At 32.5% G+C, this 20,155-nt stretch overlaps 1 protein-coding gene across 6 annotated transcripts in view; it reads left to right on the top strand.

The window, feature by feature from the left end:
- LOC106467995 (DET1- and DDB1-associated protein 1-like) overlaps nt 1–15,040 on the top strand; it is a 28,063-nt gene extending 13,023 nt beyond the window's left edge. For 5 of the 6 annotated variants that reach the window (XM_022396908.1, XM_013928420.2, XM_022396900.1 and 2 more), the window contains 3 exons: nt 2,271–2,322; nt 3,969–4,030; nt 13,597–15,040. In XM_022396908.1, coding sequence (XP_022252616.1) covers nt 2,271–2,322; nt 3,969–4,030; nt 13,597–13,692 — 210 coding nt within the window. In that variant the 3' untranslated portion in view covers nt 13,693–15,040. The remainder of the gene's footprint in view (nt 1–2,270; nt 2,323–3,968; nt 4,031–13,596) is intronic. The other variant, XM_013928405.2, reaches the window with a different exon arrangement.
- The last annotated feature ends 5,115 nt before the right edge of the window (nt 15,041–20,155 follow it).

Genomic DNA, 20,155 nt, shown 5'->3' on the forward strand with positions numbered 1-20,155 from the left:
CTAGTAGTGTAATAGTAGAAATAATAGTATTAAAATAATATTATTTATATATTGGGTATCTAGTGTTACAAAAAAAAATAATATATATATATATATATATATATATATATAAAAGATAATGATAAAGTAAAAGCAGTTCTGCTGACTGGTTGCCTCCCAGGGGTGATGGTTTGGAATTAGGAATGTCTGCACATTACCTGGACTGTGCAATGATGTGTGGCAATGGGATTCCGCAATTTCTGCTTTGACCAGTGTTAAACGTTTCTAGTGTGTAAAGAAAAAATTTTTGAATTGTTACAGTTTATTTAGTAAGGTGTATACATATACTTAATGAGCTTGGAACTGTAAACAAGAGTTTTTTTTTTATCTTTACAAAAAAGTTTATTTGTGCTTTTTTCCTTCTTATTAGTGAGTGCGCTAGCACTCTCTATGTAGGGATGGTACGGACACCTGTATTAAAACAATACAAAAGTCATCTGGACTTTCTTCTCTTCAGGTTATCAGAAGTTAGATATGAAGAGCTATCTGGCATAGTTGCTCTATTTCCAGTGTATATGCTGATTCTCAGCTATCCACAGCTTCCTAAAGTAAAAAACCTGCAATTAGACAAAACTGAGATTTCTTATTTTCATCCATCATCATCTTTCTTCAACATGCCTAGTGCCTACCTACTTCTAGCAGTAACTATAATTTGATCATCATTTGATAGAGTTTTTAATGACTACCTTTGACTACCTGTTTTATTATCATTCTATACAAAATCAGAAAAAAATCGTAGTTCTAGTATAAATGATGTTATTACCACTTGAAGTTAGCTTTCTTACAGAAATCTGGTGTTCCTTTAAAAAGCTTAAGTACAGGGTGAAACAGGAATTACCAGACAATAATAGATGAACATTACGTGGCTGCAACATGTAGAATACTCAATGCTTTGCACACTCTACAATCAGTGTCTTTAGAGAGCCAACCCCTACATTATGTATGAAGTGAAGGAGTAAAAAAGAAAAAAAATCTATATACATACAGGTCATCAGAAGCTTGATATGAAGAGCTACTAGGCATAGTTGTCTTATCTCTATTGTATATGCAACTTTTCAGCTACCCGGAGCATCCCAAAGTTGAAAACAGATGAATAGCCAAAACTGAGATTTCTTATTTTTATTCAGCATCATCTTTCTTCAACAGGCCTAGCACCTACCTAGTTCTAGCAGTAACTCTAATTTTATCATCATTTGATAGAGCAAAAACAGTCTTCATGAGTTTTGACTACCTATTTTATTATTATTCTATGCAAAACTTATAAAGCTTTAGAATACACTGTATAACCTAGTAACCCACATATACCATGTTATAGAAAAAGTAAAACAAGTAGTTGGAAAAAAAAATTATTGCTAAATACAAAATTATGTAGGGCAGGCTACTGAATTTGAAAAAAAGAAACCAAACAAGATAGAGATGGAAGTGGACATATCACTTGATCCGACTAATGATCACATAGATTAAGCAGTCTTGACTTTACATGGTGAATAAAACCCCCACATTACTGGCTTCCTTGCTGGTAAAACCAGGATTTCCAATTGTCAAATAGTCATAAAAGTAGTATTATAAGGTTAACTAAAGGAAAAGTATAATGATGAAAACTGAGATTGTATTCAAACACCAAGCTTTCGATAGACAAAGTGGGAAGCCAGTAATTTAAGGATTTTATTTTTCATATAAAGTCAAGATGGCTTACTGTGCTAAGGGGTCATTAGCCAGATCAAGTGATATCTACACTTCCATCCCTATTTTGTTTGGTTTCTTTTTTCAAGTTCAATAGCCATCCCTAAATAGATTTTTTATTTAGCAATAAATTATTTTCCTAATACTTGTTAAATTGCTGTTTTATTTATGGTCTGACAATATCTGAGAAAATTTCAAACACAGCATCTTATATTAAATTTTTGTTTACTCATTCAGTGTATGTGTAAGCATTTGAAAATTGAGACTAAATTTTAATATGAATGTTTACTAATAATTTGTTGTTTGTTAACAGTCTGAGGCACTTGATGAGCCAACATGAACATTCCTTTTTCTTAATTTATTCCAGTGTTAGAAACTCAACTTATTAATTTGTAGATGATTAAAAGGTAGAATATATCTTGATTTTATATAGTGTTGCAAGGTCTTAAAGTATTCTTTGTGATCAGACAGTATGAGATTTTTATATATACCTGAAATTGTGAGTTTCTGTTTATAGTATACTTTATAGTTTCTGATATTGTTAACAGGTAAAGAGACCAGCTGTGTATTTACCAACAAAGGATCATCCAGCAGAGCAAAGTAATTTTTTTTTTCTTGTGTTTGAAGCTATAGTAATTTATTTACTTTGATGTCTGTAGGATAACAAGTAGATCTGCCTGTATTTACCTTGCATTATATAAAACAGTATTTATATAAAGTGCATTGAATTAAGCAGTCATGACTTCATTGAGATACTTAAGTTTTTACACCCTTTTTTTTCTTGTGTGGCATTCATTAAACAAAATAAAAATTATTGAATTGAGCATAGCTGTGCTTCTAAATATTTACTGAAGACAAAAACAGTAGCATAGTTTTTTAAGTTTAGACCTCTGTAGTATAGTTCATAAAGGTGAGAGTTTTTCTTAACTTTTATGCAGTTGAGTCTATGTCTGAAGGTGAGACTTTATATAAAAGCCAAATTAAATGCTATTTTAAATACCATATAAGAGTACTTTATTAAACGTTTTTCCTTTTTAAAGATATTTAAAGGTTTTTTCATCAATTCATATGCTTAAAAATATCTTAGCATACATGCCTTAAAAATGGAATTACAGTGGTATTTTGGTTGATGTCATACATACACATACATATAATTTAAAGACAATAAGGAACCAGTTGACCCATCTCTAATGCTAACATTAGCAGATTGGTAAGCAGGTAATCTAGAATTTCAGCATCTAAAAAAACTTCAATTTATTTCTGGTTTAGTTGTGCATGTTATTTGTCATACCTTGCCCCTCTTGAATCATGACTGTTCCAGGGGGTTTCCTAGTTTGCAGGTGATTACAAATTGTGCACCTGTAAACATATTTGAACAGTTGAAAATTCACATATATAAATAAGCTCAAGTGGATAAATATTAAAAAAAACATACTTAAGATTATAAAATTTCATTCCAGAATTAATAAATAAATGTTTTTACTAAACTATTCTTCATTTGTTACTAGGCCTGTGTACATGAGGTGCAATAAGGCATCATGTATTCAATAATGATGAAGTTAAAATACAATTATGCAGTTGAAAAAACTTTAGGAAAAGCTCTGGACTGTTCCTTAATTTCAAGTTAACAACTGAAGTCTGAGCTGTTTCTTGGAAAAAAAAACAACAAATTAGTATATGTTTTACATGATTCTTCAATTTCCAAATATTATTGTACCAACTCTCTCTTATTTTGTATGAACTTGGGTATTTTCACTGACAAAATGGATAAAGTGATAGTTGAGAGTGTACACTCACACATATCTATCTATACTACACTACTACTAACTGCAATGTGTTTTAAGCTTTATGTAAATTTAAAAAATATTTTGTACTTTATTGTAGGATTAGAATAGATAGTTTTGATTGAATGTGATCATATATATTTAAGTAGAGTAAAACAGAGCTTTTTTTTAATTAGCTGGTACCAGCATTTCGCTATTTGAAAGCACATCAAAAGTAGATACATTTACATGTATACCATGTAACCAGGCAAGCATATAGTACAGCTTCTTGTTTGTTTCAATAAAGAAAACATTTTCTGCTGATGTTATGTTTTTTGGTTTGGTTTATATATATTAATTTCTTTGAACAGTGGAAGCCAAACCTTTTGCCTTTATGTAATTCTTAATGGACATAAATTTGTGGGTTTATATTGCAAATCATAAGTACATTTGCATTTAAGATAAAGTTTATTTGTGTTACAGTAATAATAACAGAGAAGACGAACATTCTTCTACGATATTTACATCAACAATGGGATAAGAAGGTAAGCACAAATAATCTAATTTCCAAGACAATAACTCACCTCACACTAAAATCTGTTTTTCTCGCACATCTGCCTATGAGATTAGCATGCCATTAGCCTTGAGCTAATTCCCACCTAAATTCATGTGTTTAATGTGAACTGCACTGGCGCATAATGATGTCATCATGCAACAATAAACCTCAACCAGTAGGAGGGTGGAAAAACCTCCATGCACAGTAACTCCCTTATTCACTTGCCCTCACTATAATTTCATTCTTTTTCTTGGACTTGCATTATACAGACATGTTCAAATTTCTTGTCAGAGTTCAATTTGGTGAGATTTCAGTTTGTTAATGTAACTTTGATTTTTGTTTTCTTTGGCTTTTGTTTCAAAAGTTTTAATATTTGTCGTGAATTCTCAAGTGCAGTGACTTCTACTTAGTCCTTTGTGAGTGATGATGTTAAACACACAGACCTTATTTACACTATGGCTTCTGAAGGCTCATTAACTGTTGGAAACACAGCAGCCTTTGTTCAGCGTATTGTAGATTACCTCACACTTACTTGGCCTTATACTTCCATCCCTTCAGCTTGTGTCCTTTTTCTTCATATGAATGGTGTATTAGACTATATATATTTAATCTGATTTGCTTTGGGTAGTGTCTTACCATTCAAAGAATGACCTTAACCTTCCAATATCTTCCTGGATATCATTCTCAAGTATGTTCCTTTTCCTTATGTTGTGCCTGTGCCCTTTAATATTGCCTATTCTTTTCTCAACGAACTCAATTCCTGGGATTGCTTTATTTTTCCTCCTTTGCTTGTTCTTAAGGGCTTATACTGCTTCCTTTCTAACAGCTCCTCATTCACACCCAAATGACTCGTCCCCTTCACATTCATGACTCTCTTGTCTTGACTTACAGACATCCTTTCCTTTCTTGATTCCTTGTACTAGATATCTACTTGATCTGCTTGGGGGTTGGGCCTATTGCCTTCTAGTTCATTCTCTGTTTCACCATTTATGCATCTTCGTTTTTTCTCACCATCCTCCAATATTACCTCTCTTCGCTCAGTCTTTTCTCTGACACAATTCATTGTGCTTTTGAGGGGTTTTCTGAAGAGGTTCATTTCCTTCTCTTTACTAGCTTAGCTTCTTTAACTTCTTCTCTTCTGTTCCTCTTTACCCTGTTTCCCTGCTGTTGGAACTTGTTGGGTCTAGTTGCATTGTTCTTTACTGTACATCTTCTCCCCTTTGTTGGGCTCTCTTTCTTTGCTTGGAATTCTTTGGTGGTGTTCCTTTATCACTAAGGACCTAGACTGAAGTATGATTTCAGTCCCTGTTATTTCCCCAGGTTTTTCTTCTTTCTTGACTGTACCTATTGACTTCTGTTCTTCATTTGGATCTGTCTACCCCTATCCTTCACATTACAGGTTCCAGGCCTTCCCATTTTCCTCATCCTCCCACTACCCAATGTTTTGTTCATCACTCTTCTTGTCAGTGGCTATTTTGTCATATCTGGCCCTGTGAGTACCCATCTCTTCCACTTTGCCAGCCACTGGTCTCAGTTTCTGCTGATAATGTTTTTTTATGGTCTCTCTCCCTACTTTTATTTGCTCTTCTTCCCATTTTTTTTTCTCCTCCTTCCAACCCTGTCTATGGGCTTTTTTCACCTAGTCTGCAGTTCATTATGGTCGATGTGTCTGACACCTTCCTACATATTCCTATTGCATCATCCTCCAGACGTTTTTTTACATTCTGTCCATAAGACTTGTATCCTCCAATTCTTCCTTTTGACAAAGCACTGACATATATTGTATTAATTTGCATCTTAAAGACCTTTGCTTACCATCTTCATGGCCTGGGGCTGTCTATTATCATAGACTTACAGTGTAATGAAATGTTTAAAATTAACAAATGAAAATATGTACATACATTTCAACTCTTCATAGAAATCCACCAGAATAGTCTTATTTTTTGATACATGTAAATTCACTTCTTTATCATTTCACTTATAGTTTATTGTCTTTTATTATTTATGCCAATACATCAACTGATGCCCATGGAGCTTTATGTTGTTAGTTTGACAGACTCCCTGCAGAGACTTGTTGCCCAAACAAGATGGTGCTTATACATGCCATCTTGTTTATAACCTTTCACAATCTATGCAACAAGTTAAACTTGTAAAAGATCATTAAACTGTTTAAATATGATTTTTAAAACACACATAATACATAATTAAATAATATATTAAATTAAGACCTAAATGCAATTTAACTGTCTCTAACTGTAACATATTTAGGTAAGAAACCACCATAAGTGCTATAGTCGATCAAGCAGACAACAATACTAATGGCAGTTTCATGTACACTGTAAGAAAAACTGTGTGCCAATTTCAAATTAACTTTTGGTGGAGTATAGTGTAAACTGAGGTCTTTTTAAGGACTATATACACTTGTATCAGTTAACTACATGTACAGGTTGGAAATTTATACCTGTTTCCCAGAGAATGCAGCTGCAGACTTTGTACATCATGTGTCAATAGTTCAAACACATGTACATTAGCATCTAGATACTCATGTACATTGCCAGAGTATTGGCTAAAAGTGAACTGCTGTTAAAGTTGACATTTTTCATAGCTTGTGGATCACGTGACATGAAAACTCCAGCTTAAGTATTTTCTTAAATGTGTCCTTTGAAACAAAGGAATTAAAATGTAGATAACATAAAGATTCAAATTATACATACATTATAATGTTAATTTCATTGACTTTTATTTATAGTAAAATGGTTTAATTAAAGTTTGAATGTAATGGTACCATACACAGAAAGAAATTTAAAAATGGCATCGGGTGCCATGGGGTTAATGAAGATGGCAGGTCTTGTCATTTGTTCATCCACCACTTCTTTCCTCCCAGCCATCCTACTGTGAACCATTTTTTCTGCCTTATTTTCCTATGATGATCAACCATGGTTTGTCTTGTCCATCATTGCTGGTTATCATGTGTTGTCATCCCCTATATTTTGCCTTCTACCACCATTACTCTCTCCATTCTATTCTGCTCCTTCCTTCTTCATCTACCTTCTCACTTGACTCCCGTGCCTGACTAGGTCCTTAACCCTATAAAAATGACACCATTTTTAAACCCTCTTCTGTACGTTTTACTGAGTTACATTCTAAATTTAATTAACCCTATCTCGATGGATCATATGTGAAAGGCCATGTCATCACATTTGTTGACATGCATTCAGAATTTTATTGAACTACTATTTTATGAATCTATGTCAATAAGTTTGGTATAAAATTGTAGATTATAATTCAAATTTCAGTATTATATGTTAGTTAATTTCTTAATTTAAAATTAAATATTAAAAAACACAGCCAAACGTCAATTTTTGTGTGTTATGCGGTATGTTGAATGCAGCACTGGTTCATATTAGATGTTTTTGATGTCAAAATATAAAATATACAGTTTTGTACGAATTAGGAACTCAAACTACCAATATTGACAAGGTGGAATATAAAATAAGAACATTTTATCTTTTTAATTTGCTAAGATATTGCTCCTGTACTGAATCAAACACAGTGGCCTTCCTGCCCACCTCTTTCCATTTTTGGAAATTGTCCCTTATATACACTTGCTTCTATATATGACATGAACAACCACTCAGAAGGTCAGAATGTCCCCCTAGTAGTTTTCTCAGCCATTGTGACATGTTATTGTGCTAATTTCATTCTTTTTACACAAATTTCAAATGATGAGGTGTTTAGTGAGCTCGAAATTTCATATTTTTTTAGACTAAAATACGGCTTAGTTACTATGCTTGATATGTTATAGTGGAATTTTGCGGTATCAATATAGTAATTTATGATTTTTTGGTTAATTAAAATGTGTATATATATAAAATCTAAAAAACATTTCTTTTTACATCCTCCACATGAGAAATTTCATAAGACTTAGCAACCTACGACAAGTGGCAAACGGGTACAAAGGTTGTAACTAGAAGAGATAATTGTTTGCTTTACTTTATTTACTGTTCTATGTTTTAATACAAATAAGTTTAAGAGCTTATTTGTAAATAGAAATGTATATACATATATAATGTATAATAGTTGAAATGTGACTGTATTTTACAAAATACAGTCCGCTAAAACACAGCTAAGACAGGTCACTTTGTAAAGACTAAAGGTCAATTATATATATTGAATATGGCAACACGAGTGCACGTGTGCCACATTACTGTAATTTATGTATTGTTATCCAGCCATGGCTGGAAGGTCAATATGATAAAAATTAGAAATGTATAATGTTATTAGATGTAAGCTATTTAGACTAAAAATTTGTGTTTTCGTGTTATAATTTCTATTCATTCTAGAACAAAAAAAGCATAATTTATATTTTTATCCTAATTTTTTATTGAGATTACGAAGTCAGTCATATTAAACCAACCCATACAGAAATACACTAGTTATAATAATTAATAATATAGTTTTTTACACAAAAAATTTGATAATCATCTGGAGATTATAAAGATTTCGCTTGTGAAATTTGAAAATGTTTTAATGCATTAAAGTATTTTTAATCTTAAAATCAAAATTGCTTTGCATGTTGGATAGTCAACATTCTGAAAGAAAAAGGCTTACAAGAAAATCTTTAATTAAAAAATCTTAATACTTAATTTAATAACCTGACATTTTGTGTGATAAAACCTTGTAATGTTCACCAATAACCCGTAAAATTTTGTAAAGATGTGCATACATTATGAAGAATCGTAGTATAATTACTCCCATGGATACTTTTGTGGTTAGTAGCTGGGTGGATTTCACCCAGCCCATAATGGAAGGGTTAAATCATTTTACTATAAATCTATTTTAACTCCTTTCTTACAGTGACCCTTTTCTGTGAATGTCATAAGATTTTACTTAGTTACATTTAAAGTTTAATTAAGCTATTCTATGATCAACGTTTGTCAATGAAATCAACTTCAAACTTTACATTACAGTTCAAAGTTTTATATTATCCAAGTTTTAAATTCTTTATTTCAAAAGAAACCTTAAAGAAAAATTCTTAAAATTTTGTTTTATTCTCTTGTGATCCATAAGTTCACAAAATGTTAAATTTGTGTCTTTGTAGTTTAAACAGTTCTTGACTCACACTAACCTTTCCCTATATAGAAAGTATCGAGGTTAATTGCTCTGTTTACGCATTCTTCTTTCAAATTCCACAGAGCATGTTCAGAGAAAGGAGAAATAAATTTCTTTGACTTCATGATTGATGCTGTGCCCAGTTTCTACCATTGAGTTGTAATTTATCAGCCAATTTTATTTAGTTGAGCTAGATGGTTCAAACCAATGGAAAGGGGACTTTTTGAAGTACGTTCTCTTTTAAAATTGGCACAAATAATGATATAGAGAACTAGAGAAACCACTCTTAGCATTGTAGCTGGTTTGTCACTGCTGCTTCAACATTATTTCTCACTGAGAAATATGTTACTTAGATAGACGGTTGCATTCTATTTAGGTTTTAGTTTAATATTTTACTTAATTATGTTTTAAGATGCATATTTGAAAGGTTTAATTTTTTTTTTTATCTAAGCCAACACCTGCTTTGTTCACAAGAGATAGTGTCATATGCAAATGCCACTATGTTATGTCGAGGGCTGAAGTTTCTCTGCCCACTATATGGTAACATTGGCTGGGGAAGCTCATTGATGTGTGTTGCAATAAATAACAGTGCTAAATGACAGGAAAGGATATTAAATGAGGTATGATATTTTCTTTTTTGGTTTCACACCTCATGGACTCTTTTTGGACATTTCCTGAACAGGGATAATTTTTTCACTGATCCTCCACCAGTTAAATGTGGGATTCTATTTATTTTGTGAGAGGAGATAAGATATTGGATAGTAAGTTAACATTTTCCTAAACTGAAAATGTATTTCCAATAAATACTTACCTTTGCTCACATTTCCCACCCAACCTCCGAACTTTTGGTGATATGTGGTGTAGGTCTCGTAACCAATCTTGAAGTGATTAACGAGTTACATTGTGGAGAGGATGATTGTTAATAGGATTGTGTTACACTCCTATTTGTGGAGAGCTGCTGCACAATCATTTACATGTGGATATGCAGAATTGGGAGGTGGAATTCTAGTGGCAAGCATTGAATATTTTTGCCGATAGAGGGCAGTACTAGTCAAGAAAAGCTATTTTGTGAGGGGAGTTAAGTATCTATTGGAAATACATTTTCAGTTTAGAAAAATGTTAACTTTATTTATTAGTATAAATAGTAGAAAAAATCAAAATTAAATATCTTATTTTTCTGAAACTACATACTTTTAGGACTGTTCATGTCAAATTTAAAGCAATTTCATCCTCTAGTTTCATTTTTGTAAAGAACTTTCCCAAGAGTTACGTACATGTCATCATCATAGGGTTAATGTGGTTTTGCATGTTGTTACACATGCCCCAATTGAGCTATTGGCTTCTTGCTCTTTGTACCACCTTTTCTCAAGTCTTATATCCTTCTCCACCTCGCTTGTTGTCACCGTGATTTGAATATCTGTGCTATCGATGCTTCTTGCACTTTCTTCCACTGCCCTTCCATACTCCTCTTCTTGGATCTGTCTTTCCACCCTCAGACTTCTGCCACTTGGGAGGGTAACTGTACTTTCCTATTTCCCTTCCTTCTATCTCTCACCTCTATGATCATTCAGACCTGAATTGGTTCCTGTGCCCTGTTCAGGTTGTTCATTGTTCTTTCTCATGAACTTCTTTCAGGGTCCTCACCATCATCAGTTTCTACCCTGGGACCCCTCTTCTTCCAGGGACCTCTCCCCTTCTACCTTTAACTGGATGGGTCTGTCAATTCCTCTAGTTGGTATATTCTTTCCAGGGTGTAGATATTACAGGCTATTTCTTCGTTTATTCACATCTGATTCATGAATGTTTCTTGCTTCCCATGTGGATGATTTCCCACATTTGTGTTCCTCATTATCTTCACCAGTTGACTGTTTGTCTCCCGCAGATTTCAAGTGGTTGCCATACTTCATTCAGTTCACCATCTTTGAAATGGATAGTATGTTTCCCTTTTAATCTCTCTATTTCTGTTGAACAGGATTCCATCAGGTGGTTGGTAGTGTCTCCTAGAATATTCTTATTTTCCAAAATCTACATCAAGCCAGGATAATGGAAAATGTTCAGCCCAAATACTAGCACTACTATTGCTCACTGCGAGATCAGGTGTTCCACAAGACTATTTGAGATATCTTTGTGGTATTCAAATTTAACCAGTTATCCAATCTAGATCGTACCAATTTCATGAACTATCATGGAAAAAGCCAGCATCAGGGAAGTGTCTGCTCACTTTTTTGTCCTGTGCTTGCTGGCTTTTAAAAATAAGGTTTTGTAGTCACCCATTGCACTGTCTCCAGTTAAAGACCTTTTTTGCTGGTGGTCTGATAGGGATCTGGGGTCTCCAGGTCTCCTCAATGTGAATCCCCCCCTATTTTCTTCAAATGGAGCAGGTAAGACCCATGACATTTATCAGTGCCTAACTGCTGGGTGTTGAACCATTGAGATTCCTCACTAGTTGGGCTTAGCACAATATGATGAGAATTAGTGCAATGGTGACACTGTCAGTGTGGTATGGGCCATTCTTCATACAGCTACTGTGCCCTCTCCCTGCAGCCAAAGTCAGCCCAGTAGAGTTGAGGTGAGCATATATTGTGCCCTAATCACATTACACATATTGGCTTGCCTACTACCTATGTGTTGATGCTTAGTTGGTCATGGTCATTTTCCACCCATTTCCATGACATTTCAGACTTCTCTGCTGATTCTTCCCTTTCATCTTGAACAAAGAGTATACCCTGGTTGAAACAAGATGTAGTCACTCACTGGTTTGATCATATGAAACCCCTGCTATTGGAAGTCTCACTCCATGGGCTTCCAATTGGGCATTTTTTGAAGGGAGATTATCTAGGCCTCCTCCATCACTTCAACATGGAATTCTAGCATCTCTGTGTAAAGGAGTAAGTTATTGTCTTGGAAATTAACATTTAACCTAATCTGAAAATGTATTTCTGATAGATACTCTTCTCCACACACGCATTCCCCACCTGACCTCCTCTGGTGCACATTTTTTCATGCATTGTCTGAGAATGCATAGAGAAAGGTTGTTCACCCTTCTATTGATTGAGGGCTATTGTGGTATTATGACATCATCGTGCACCAGTAAAGTTCACATTAAACACATGCATTTAGGTGGGAGTTAGCTAAAGGCTTGTAGCATACAAATCTCATAGGCAGATGTGTGAGAGAAATAGCATTTCTGTGTGTGGAGGTATCTATCAGAAACACATTTTCAGAGTAGGAAAATGTTAATTTTTGGTAATATAACTTTATCACTCTATTGAAGGAAAATAAAATTCTAAAAGTTTGCATAACACTGACCAAACAGCAGCAGTTTCTGATGTCAGCGAAAAAACTCAAAATACTGCAGAAGAATACAAATTAAATACAAAAAATCTCAAATGAAGAAAAGGATAATCAATGAAACAAACAAAAAATTTTTATCACTAATAAGTAAATAATCATAAAAGAATACTTAGTCAATCAAATTTTGGTAATATCTTAAAAATGGAGGCAGCTCAACTGTTTAATTCTTAAGTTCATAAAATATCATGGCTATTCTACACACATCATGTTTTTCATATATTGACTATTGAGTCACTTAAAATATCTCAAATTACACTTTAAATGTGGTGATTATAAATATTCTAGAAATTTGAAGGTCTGGGGGTATCTGTGGTGTGCAATGATTTACAGTAAGTAAATAAACAATGCTTGTAAAATAAACAAGACTATTGTTATATAATAGTATGTATGTATGTGTGTGTGTGTGTGTGTGTGTGTGTGTGTGTGCAGGTCTGTAGAATCACCAAAATATTCAGGACCCAGACTTTTTTAGTCTTTGGACATTTTACTTGCTGATATTTTCTGGGGTGGGAGAGGTACACCTTGCTTCATATGTTTTGAAATAATATACACTCATATTAATAAATAAAACAATGACTCTTATATAAATCTTTGGATTACCACAGCATGTATGCATGCTGGAGCTTTGTAAGTTGGGTTCATCATACTTGAAACAATTTCTGTTTTAGAGAACACCACTAGTACCAACAAATATGATGATTGAATTATAAATGTTAAAGGTGTAAAATGTACCTAGTTTGAAAAGAAAATGAGGTATTGCAAGATAAAGCTTAATTGTTCTTTTCACCAAGGATGTTCACAATGATGTTTTGTGGAAACTTGAAAATGATCACTTCTATTTCTAGTAGTTAACACTGTTTGATAAGGTCTGCCATTTACTCAAATTCAGATTTTTTTTCTGTCATGATAATGTTTCACATTTGAGAGAAATTGTCATCTATTAACTATTTTTGTAACACATTTTGCACATGTGCATGACATTTCCGCAGCCCTGAGGTATGACTTAATAGTTTTGAAATTTTGTTCTACTGTAAACTTAGTTTGATTTCAATAGATTCATTAATGCATATAATGTTTTTTATTCTATAGAATTCTTCAAAAAAACGAGACTCTGGTCATATTGCAAATGCAACTGTGGATGAAAATGTGTCTCGTAAAAGGCTTCGTACTGACAGCTCACCCTAAAGATCTTTAGTAATGTAGGAGTTGATTATTTAGCTATAAAAGATGGTAAATATATGATAATTAAAACTTTGTAGATGTTGAAAGTTTGATAAAAAAAAAGTTAAATCTATTAATTGAATTGATTGATATATCATGATTGTGTATAAATTTTATGGTTAGATATGTATTTGAAAGCTAAGTGTTCAGCTTTTGATGACTTTTTTGAAAACTCTTTTGACTTTGTCCTAATAAGATTTTGAGTACTAAAGAAATAACAGTCTTGAAAGTATTGTCTAAATAAAATTTTGTAGAAATCTTGTTTACTACTCATATGTTTATTGGCAAACCAGTGGTTCCTTTACATGAGATACATGTAGGTTAGGTTGTAACCATATTATCATGATAGGTGTCCTATGGGTTGTTGTGATATGTTGAGTGTGTTTGTTATGGTACTATTATTTGAATTCCACTTTAAGCAGAATAGAACAAGAGATATTCTGAAAAGTACAACTTGGTTCATACTTCATATTGTCAGATTAATTACTAAAGGTTTGGTTTAGATAAGTTTTGATCTGAAATGTTGTACTATTTCTTTTTCATAATACTTAGAAGAATTTTTGAAAGTACTTGCTATTTTAAATTTATGTTCCTATTGTTACACGTTGGAAAAAACATTCCATTTTAAAAAGATGTATATGCTGTTTATTGGTAAATCTTGATATGTTTTTTTCTCTTTTGTAGGAATATTACTTTGTTCTATTTCCCTTTCCTTACAAAGACTTTAACTGCAGTGGAGTTGTTAAACCCAGGCCTCCCAATGAACCTATAAAATTTATTAAAGCCTATATTTTGAAAGTGGTCTTTTTTTTTATGTGAAAATGACCTGTACAACCTATAGAAACCTGTATTTTTTATAAGTATTAATTTATAAGTATTCTTTGGAAAAACACAAGAGACCTATTTTGGTCTCAATATTGTGATTTTATGAGTTATTCAGGTTGGAAAATTTGTTTTTTGCCAATGGAATTAGGCAGAAAGCCTATACAATTTTTCTTTGTCAGTGTGTGTATAAGAACCTATATTTTTATGTTGCAGCCTATTTTTTTTAGATATTTTATGTTATAAATGGTCTGGGAGGCCTGCAAACCTAGAAAACATCATTATAACTGCATCCAGTTCATTTTACACATGAATGGACTTACCAACAGTTAAATGTGCAGCACGTTACAACTTAATTTAGTTAAAGAGGAACATCTGCCCTTTCCAGACCTAATTTTTTTATATCTGTGGATACATTGATAACAAAACATACAGCACAAAAGAACTCCATTCTCTCAAAAAAAACATTTCTTCCACACAAAGACTTCTTACAACAGTAGGCTTACCAAATTACTAAATGTACAATCCATTAGAACCCAACTCAGTTCAGAAAATCACCCATTTTTCTTCCAGTTTTTGTTGTTGTTTTTTACAGCATTGGGCTCACAAACAGTTAAATGTACAGAATTTTAGCACTCAATCTAATGTAAACAAATCATTCACTATTCTTTCTGGGTTCACCAACAAAGAGAAGGACAGAAGTATACTTAGTTTTATAAACTTGTTCCATAACCATTTTCACTATTTTTTCTGGGTTCACCAACAGAGAGAAGGACAGAAGTATACTTAGTTTTATAAACATGTTCAACTATTTTACAACAGTGGGTTTACCATATGTAATCCACCAGAATTACATTTAATATTCCATAACCATTTCACTATTTTTTCTGGGTTCACCAACAGAGAGAAGGACAGAAGTATACTTAGTTTTATAAACATGTTCAACTATCTTACAACAGTGAGTTGACCAGATCTAAATATGTAATCCACCAGAATTACATTTAATATTCTATAACCATTTCAATTTTCTTTAAATTTGTGTTTATTCAACAGTAAAAACCTATTTAACATTTAAATGAACACCAGAACAGAACTTTTTTTAATCATTACAATGGTATGAATTATTAGTTGTTCTGCAAAACTGTTTTCTCATTAATCGGTAATCTTTGTTGGTTAAACTATTTCTAAATCCTAAACTACACTCCACATCTTATAAGTAGTATTTAGAATTTCCACAATATTTGAATGATGTGGAATAGTTTTTACATCTATGAGATACTTTTATTTCTTAAGGCTAAGTAAAAACATGTGGATATTGCATAATTGAAAAGAAGTATGTAAATAGGCTGTTTCTCGATGTAATGCTCAAACAAACTGATCAGGAAAGCCAGCAGGAGCTGAATCATGCTGAGAATTGGCACATGGTGTAGTGTATCATACCTTGTTATACTGCCTTCTTTTTTTTTCCTTAATTTATACAATGCATCCTCAAGATGTGGATGAAAATGAATTAATCCACATAATGACCATGGTTGTCAAATGTGCCTATTCAAAGGGATTTCTGTGATGCAGTTCTTTTGAAATGAAAATGTGCAGAGATTGCAGCTGAAAGAAGGCTGAGAGATATGAAAAAACTAATATATTTTTTTAATTACAATTAATTATTATTTGAGGAAAATATAAATGCTTTAGTGAAAGTTTTGTACTTGTTTAAAACCTAAATAAGGTGTTTCAAAGTGTTTTATGCATGTGCTAGATGATTGATGAATGAGAAAATTGCAGATGACTGATCCTGTAGATATGTGATGGAAAACTTTTCTGGAACACTTTAGAATAAATACTCTAAGAATTATACTAAAAGATTTTGTGATTAAAATTTAATGTGATTACTGGTTGATGACTTTTAATCACTACACATATACACATACAAGCAGTGTGTGTGTGTGTGTGTATATAAATAGAAATTAATTATAGAATGTTAGTTTGCTAATTTCATCTGTCTTTGGTATTGAGACTGGAGTGAATGGAATTTATCCAACATTTTTTGGATATCTAGTAGACTTGCTCTTTTTCCTTTATCACCACTGTCTACTAATTTATGGCCACTGGAAAAAACATCTAAACACTTCCATTTTCTCTCTCTCTCCCACTATACATATATATGTATAGACACACACACACATACATGTATAAAATGTGTGTATGAAAACGTAGTTAATTATTACTAGTAACCAAAAATTACAATTGATTATTTTTTGTGATAAATTGTTGGGTGCCCTTGGAACAGTGATATTATTGATTGAATTATAGTAAGTGGAATTGTTTGAGAGTTTTTTGTAATAGTGTTGAAAGTATATGTGTAGATAGTGACAAATTGTTGGAAGCACATTATACAAGATGATGGTGGCTAAAATTAATTGCCAAGTGATTTTATTACTCGGTCTAAATGCATATTATTTCTGTTAATTAATGCTTTTTTGTACATTAATTCAAAGATCTACTACCAGTGTTTTATTTTAAATTAACACCTGTAAGAGCTGGCCTTCAAATAACCCTACTTTTTGTACTTTTGTTGCTCAATAATATTTTAAAGTTTATTCTGTTATCCCTTTTTTTGTCTTTTTTTCAGAAAAGGATATTACCATGTATGTCTAAGCCTCTTTACAGCCTGTCAGTGTAGTATGTTGATCTCTATGATCTTTGTAAGTTACAAAGTGACAAAAGATTGTTGATATACTGTGATTTGTGATGTTAGTCTAAAGAAATAGAAAACAGTGAAGACATGTAATGAGGTAATATTATTGGACTAATTCTTTCCAGTCAGGAAAACTGAGAGAATTATTACATGCTCATTGCAATTTACACACAAGGTTATTATACCACAAAGAATTGTAACTACCAAAATTTAAAATTATATCATCAGTGATTCACAAACAAGCTATTAGTCAAGTAAAATGAAGCTGTAGTATGTTGTCCTACTTCTTCAATACTTTCCATAAAATCCTCCTTGCATTTTTTGAGGGGACTAGTATTGAAATTAGAGCTCACTTTCAGCAGTTTCTTAAATGACTACCTGATTTCAGGATGGAGATGAATGAATTCTAAGGTTTTGCTCTAAGAGAGTACAATGAAATTATGGACTGAGTAACTTTGTGAAAAGAATAATCAAGAAACATGTACTGATATACATTCCCCCCCCTTCCCAGACAGTTTTTATTGTAAAATACTTAGATTTTGTGCTTTGTTAATGATTTAGTGTGTAATAGAGTAGAACATTTGCAAAGTCATAACTCTAGATTTGTCTGGTTTAGTTCCCAAGCATATATGAATTATTTAAGTTGTTTTTTGGTTCATAACAATACACATTTGGAATGTATTGTAAAGAGAGTCCATATTTTGGTTGACATTACAAGAAATGTACTTCAAAGTATGTTCATTCTTAGTAGAAAGTAACTAGTATCCTGTTTTCATATATAAATATTGTTTAATTTTGTGTTGATTTCTGTCTTTGGATTACTTTTTACATTTGTATATGTTATTATCTATGTTATGCACAACTGATTTAACATACCTATAAACAAGGCACACTGAAGCCATATCACATGTAGTACTTTTTATGTGCCCATGTATTGCTATTTAGTCTGTATTGTAGTATGCTGCTGAAAATTTTAATGATAGTTTGTGTTCTGTGTCAAACACTATTTCATAAGCGAGTATTGAAATTATTGATGTTGCAAAACTGATATTTTAATTTAACAGACTAGAAAGGAATTGTTATATGTATGCTAAATTTGCTTGAAGTCAACTGCTGTTTATGTTTACAACTTAAAAATTTCATTGTCAAATAAACTATTGTTATCAAACTGCTGGTTGCCATTTTATGAATTTTTCTGTGATATGATTTACTGCAGTTAAAGTGCATTATTTAGGTATTCAAATTTGATAATAGTGCCATACACTTTTTGTTGTAGACCATACCAATTGGTGTATTACTATTGTGTATTTTAATATTATTCTAAACTGGAGAAGAACTAGAAAATTTCTCTGAAAATTCAACGTAGTACATGTACAATATGTGTATTAAATTCACATTTGTTACAGAACACGTTTAAGGGTAATGATAAATTATTTACTTGATAAGCTACTAATAACTATAATATATATTATTTTATTGTAATATGACACCAATGTAATCTATCTTCTGCAGTGTACTGAAGAACATAATCAGGTTTTATTCAACTTTGTTGACATTTTTTTTTATATTATAGCACTAGAACTTAATGTGGCAATTTGATTAATGAAGTTGCATTTAGCTACATTAAAATATGGGCTCACTTGTATTGTTCAGTAGAAAAGCCAAAGGTTTCTGCAAAAAGACAGGTTTAAGATGAAGTGAGGCAGTGAAAGAAGATGTGAATACAAATAAGCAAGCCCCCCAGTGGCACAGCGGTATGTCTGCGGACTTACAACGCTAGAAACCGGGTTTCAATACCCGTGGTGGGCAGAGCACAGATAGCCCTTGTGTAGCTTTGTGCATAATTAAAAACAAACAAACAAACAAATAAGCAAATAAACAAAATCGTTATTCACATAAATATCTGCACTGTTAATAAATTCCTGGCTGACTTCTAATTTTTTGTGGTTAGTGTCTTGCTACTGGGAATGAGAATCAAAATATGAGAGAGTGAGAAAAAGTCCACAAAAACAAGTGAGAGAACTATGGGAACCCCCCATTTATATACTCAGGCTCAAGTCTTAGTAAGGTATCTCATAACTGTATATGTCACACATTTCAACTAATAACTTTCATAAAATTCTAAACCATTCCAAGTCAATTGTGTGTACCACACTGAATTGCCGGTTTGAATAAGCTAACTTCCAAGAAGTCCATGTAGAAAGACATGCATACTGGCTTAAGGCTTGAGAACAAAGGTTACATTATATAGCTTTTACTTGTTTAAAAATACTAGCACGTATTCATGACCTTGAAACATCTGGTGAAAATTGCATGAATGTACCTGAAAAAACACATGTATTTATAATATTTGTGAAAAGGTAAAATTGGTAGTTGTTACAGTTATGACAGTTCCTTTTTCGTATCTCAGGTTTTCCTACACCCTAACATTGAAATAAAACATTTAACTGACAGATTAGAAAGTTAACTATGGGTTGAAATATGTCAATGATTTCACTAAGCTGACTCGTCAAACGCCATGATATCACTACAAAAACAACAAATAGGTAACAAGCAAGTCAAAGTAATATCTAAACGAAATACATCGAACTCAAATCTCAGTCAGTTACAACTCACAATTTAAACAAATTGGGTAAAACCATAACAAGAACACAAGACAGTTATTCGAGGACGAGGAACCCACTTTGAGACTAATAATGGCTGGAGACGGCTTGAATGGGTAATGAAGAAAAACTTTAATACAACAGCAAATGTACAACGTTTCGACAAGGTTTTGTCATCATCAGGTACCCCTGAAAACTGGTTTAAGTTTTTCGATAACTCTGCATGTTTTGGATAATAAAAAAACTCCTAAAAGGAACCCTGAATTCCAAATATCAAGAACTGGACTATTTACAAAAACTCAAACAG

The sequence above is a fragment of the Limulus polyphemus genome, unplaced genomic scaffold (assembly GCF_000517525.1).
Source record: "Limulus polyphemus unplaced genomic scaffold, Limulus_polyphemus-2.1.2 Scaffold84, whole genome shotgun sequence".
NCBI lineage: Eukaryota > Metazoa > Arthropoda > Merostomata > Xiphosura > Limulidae > Limulus > Limulus polyphemus.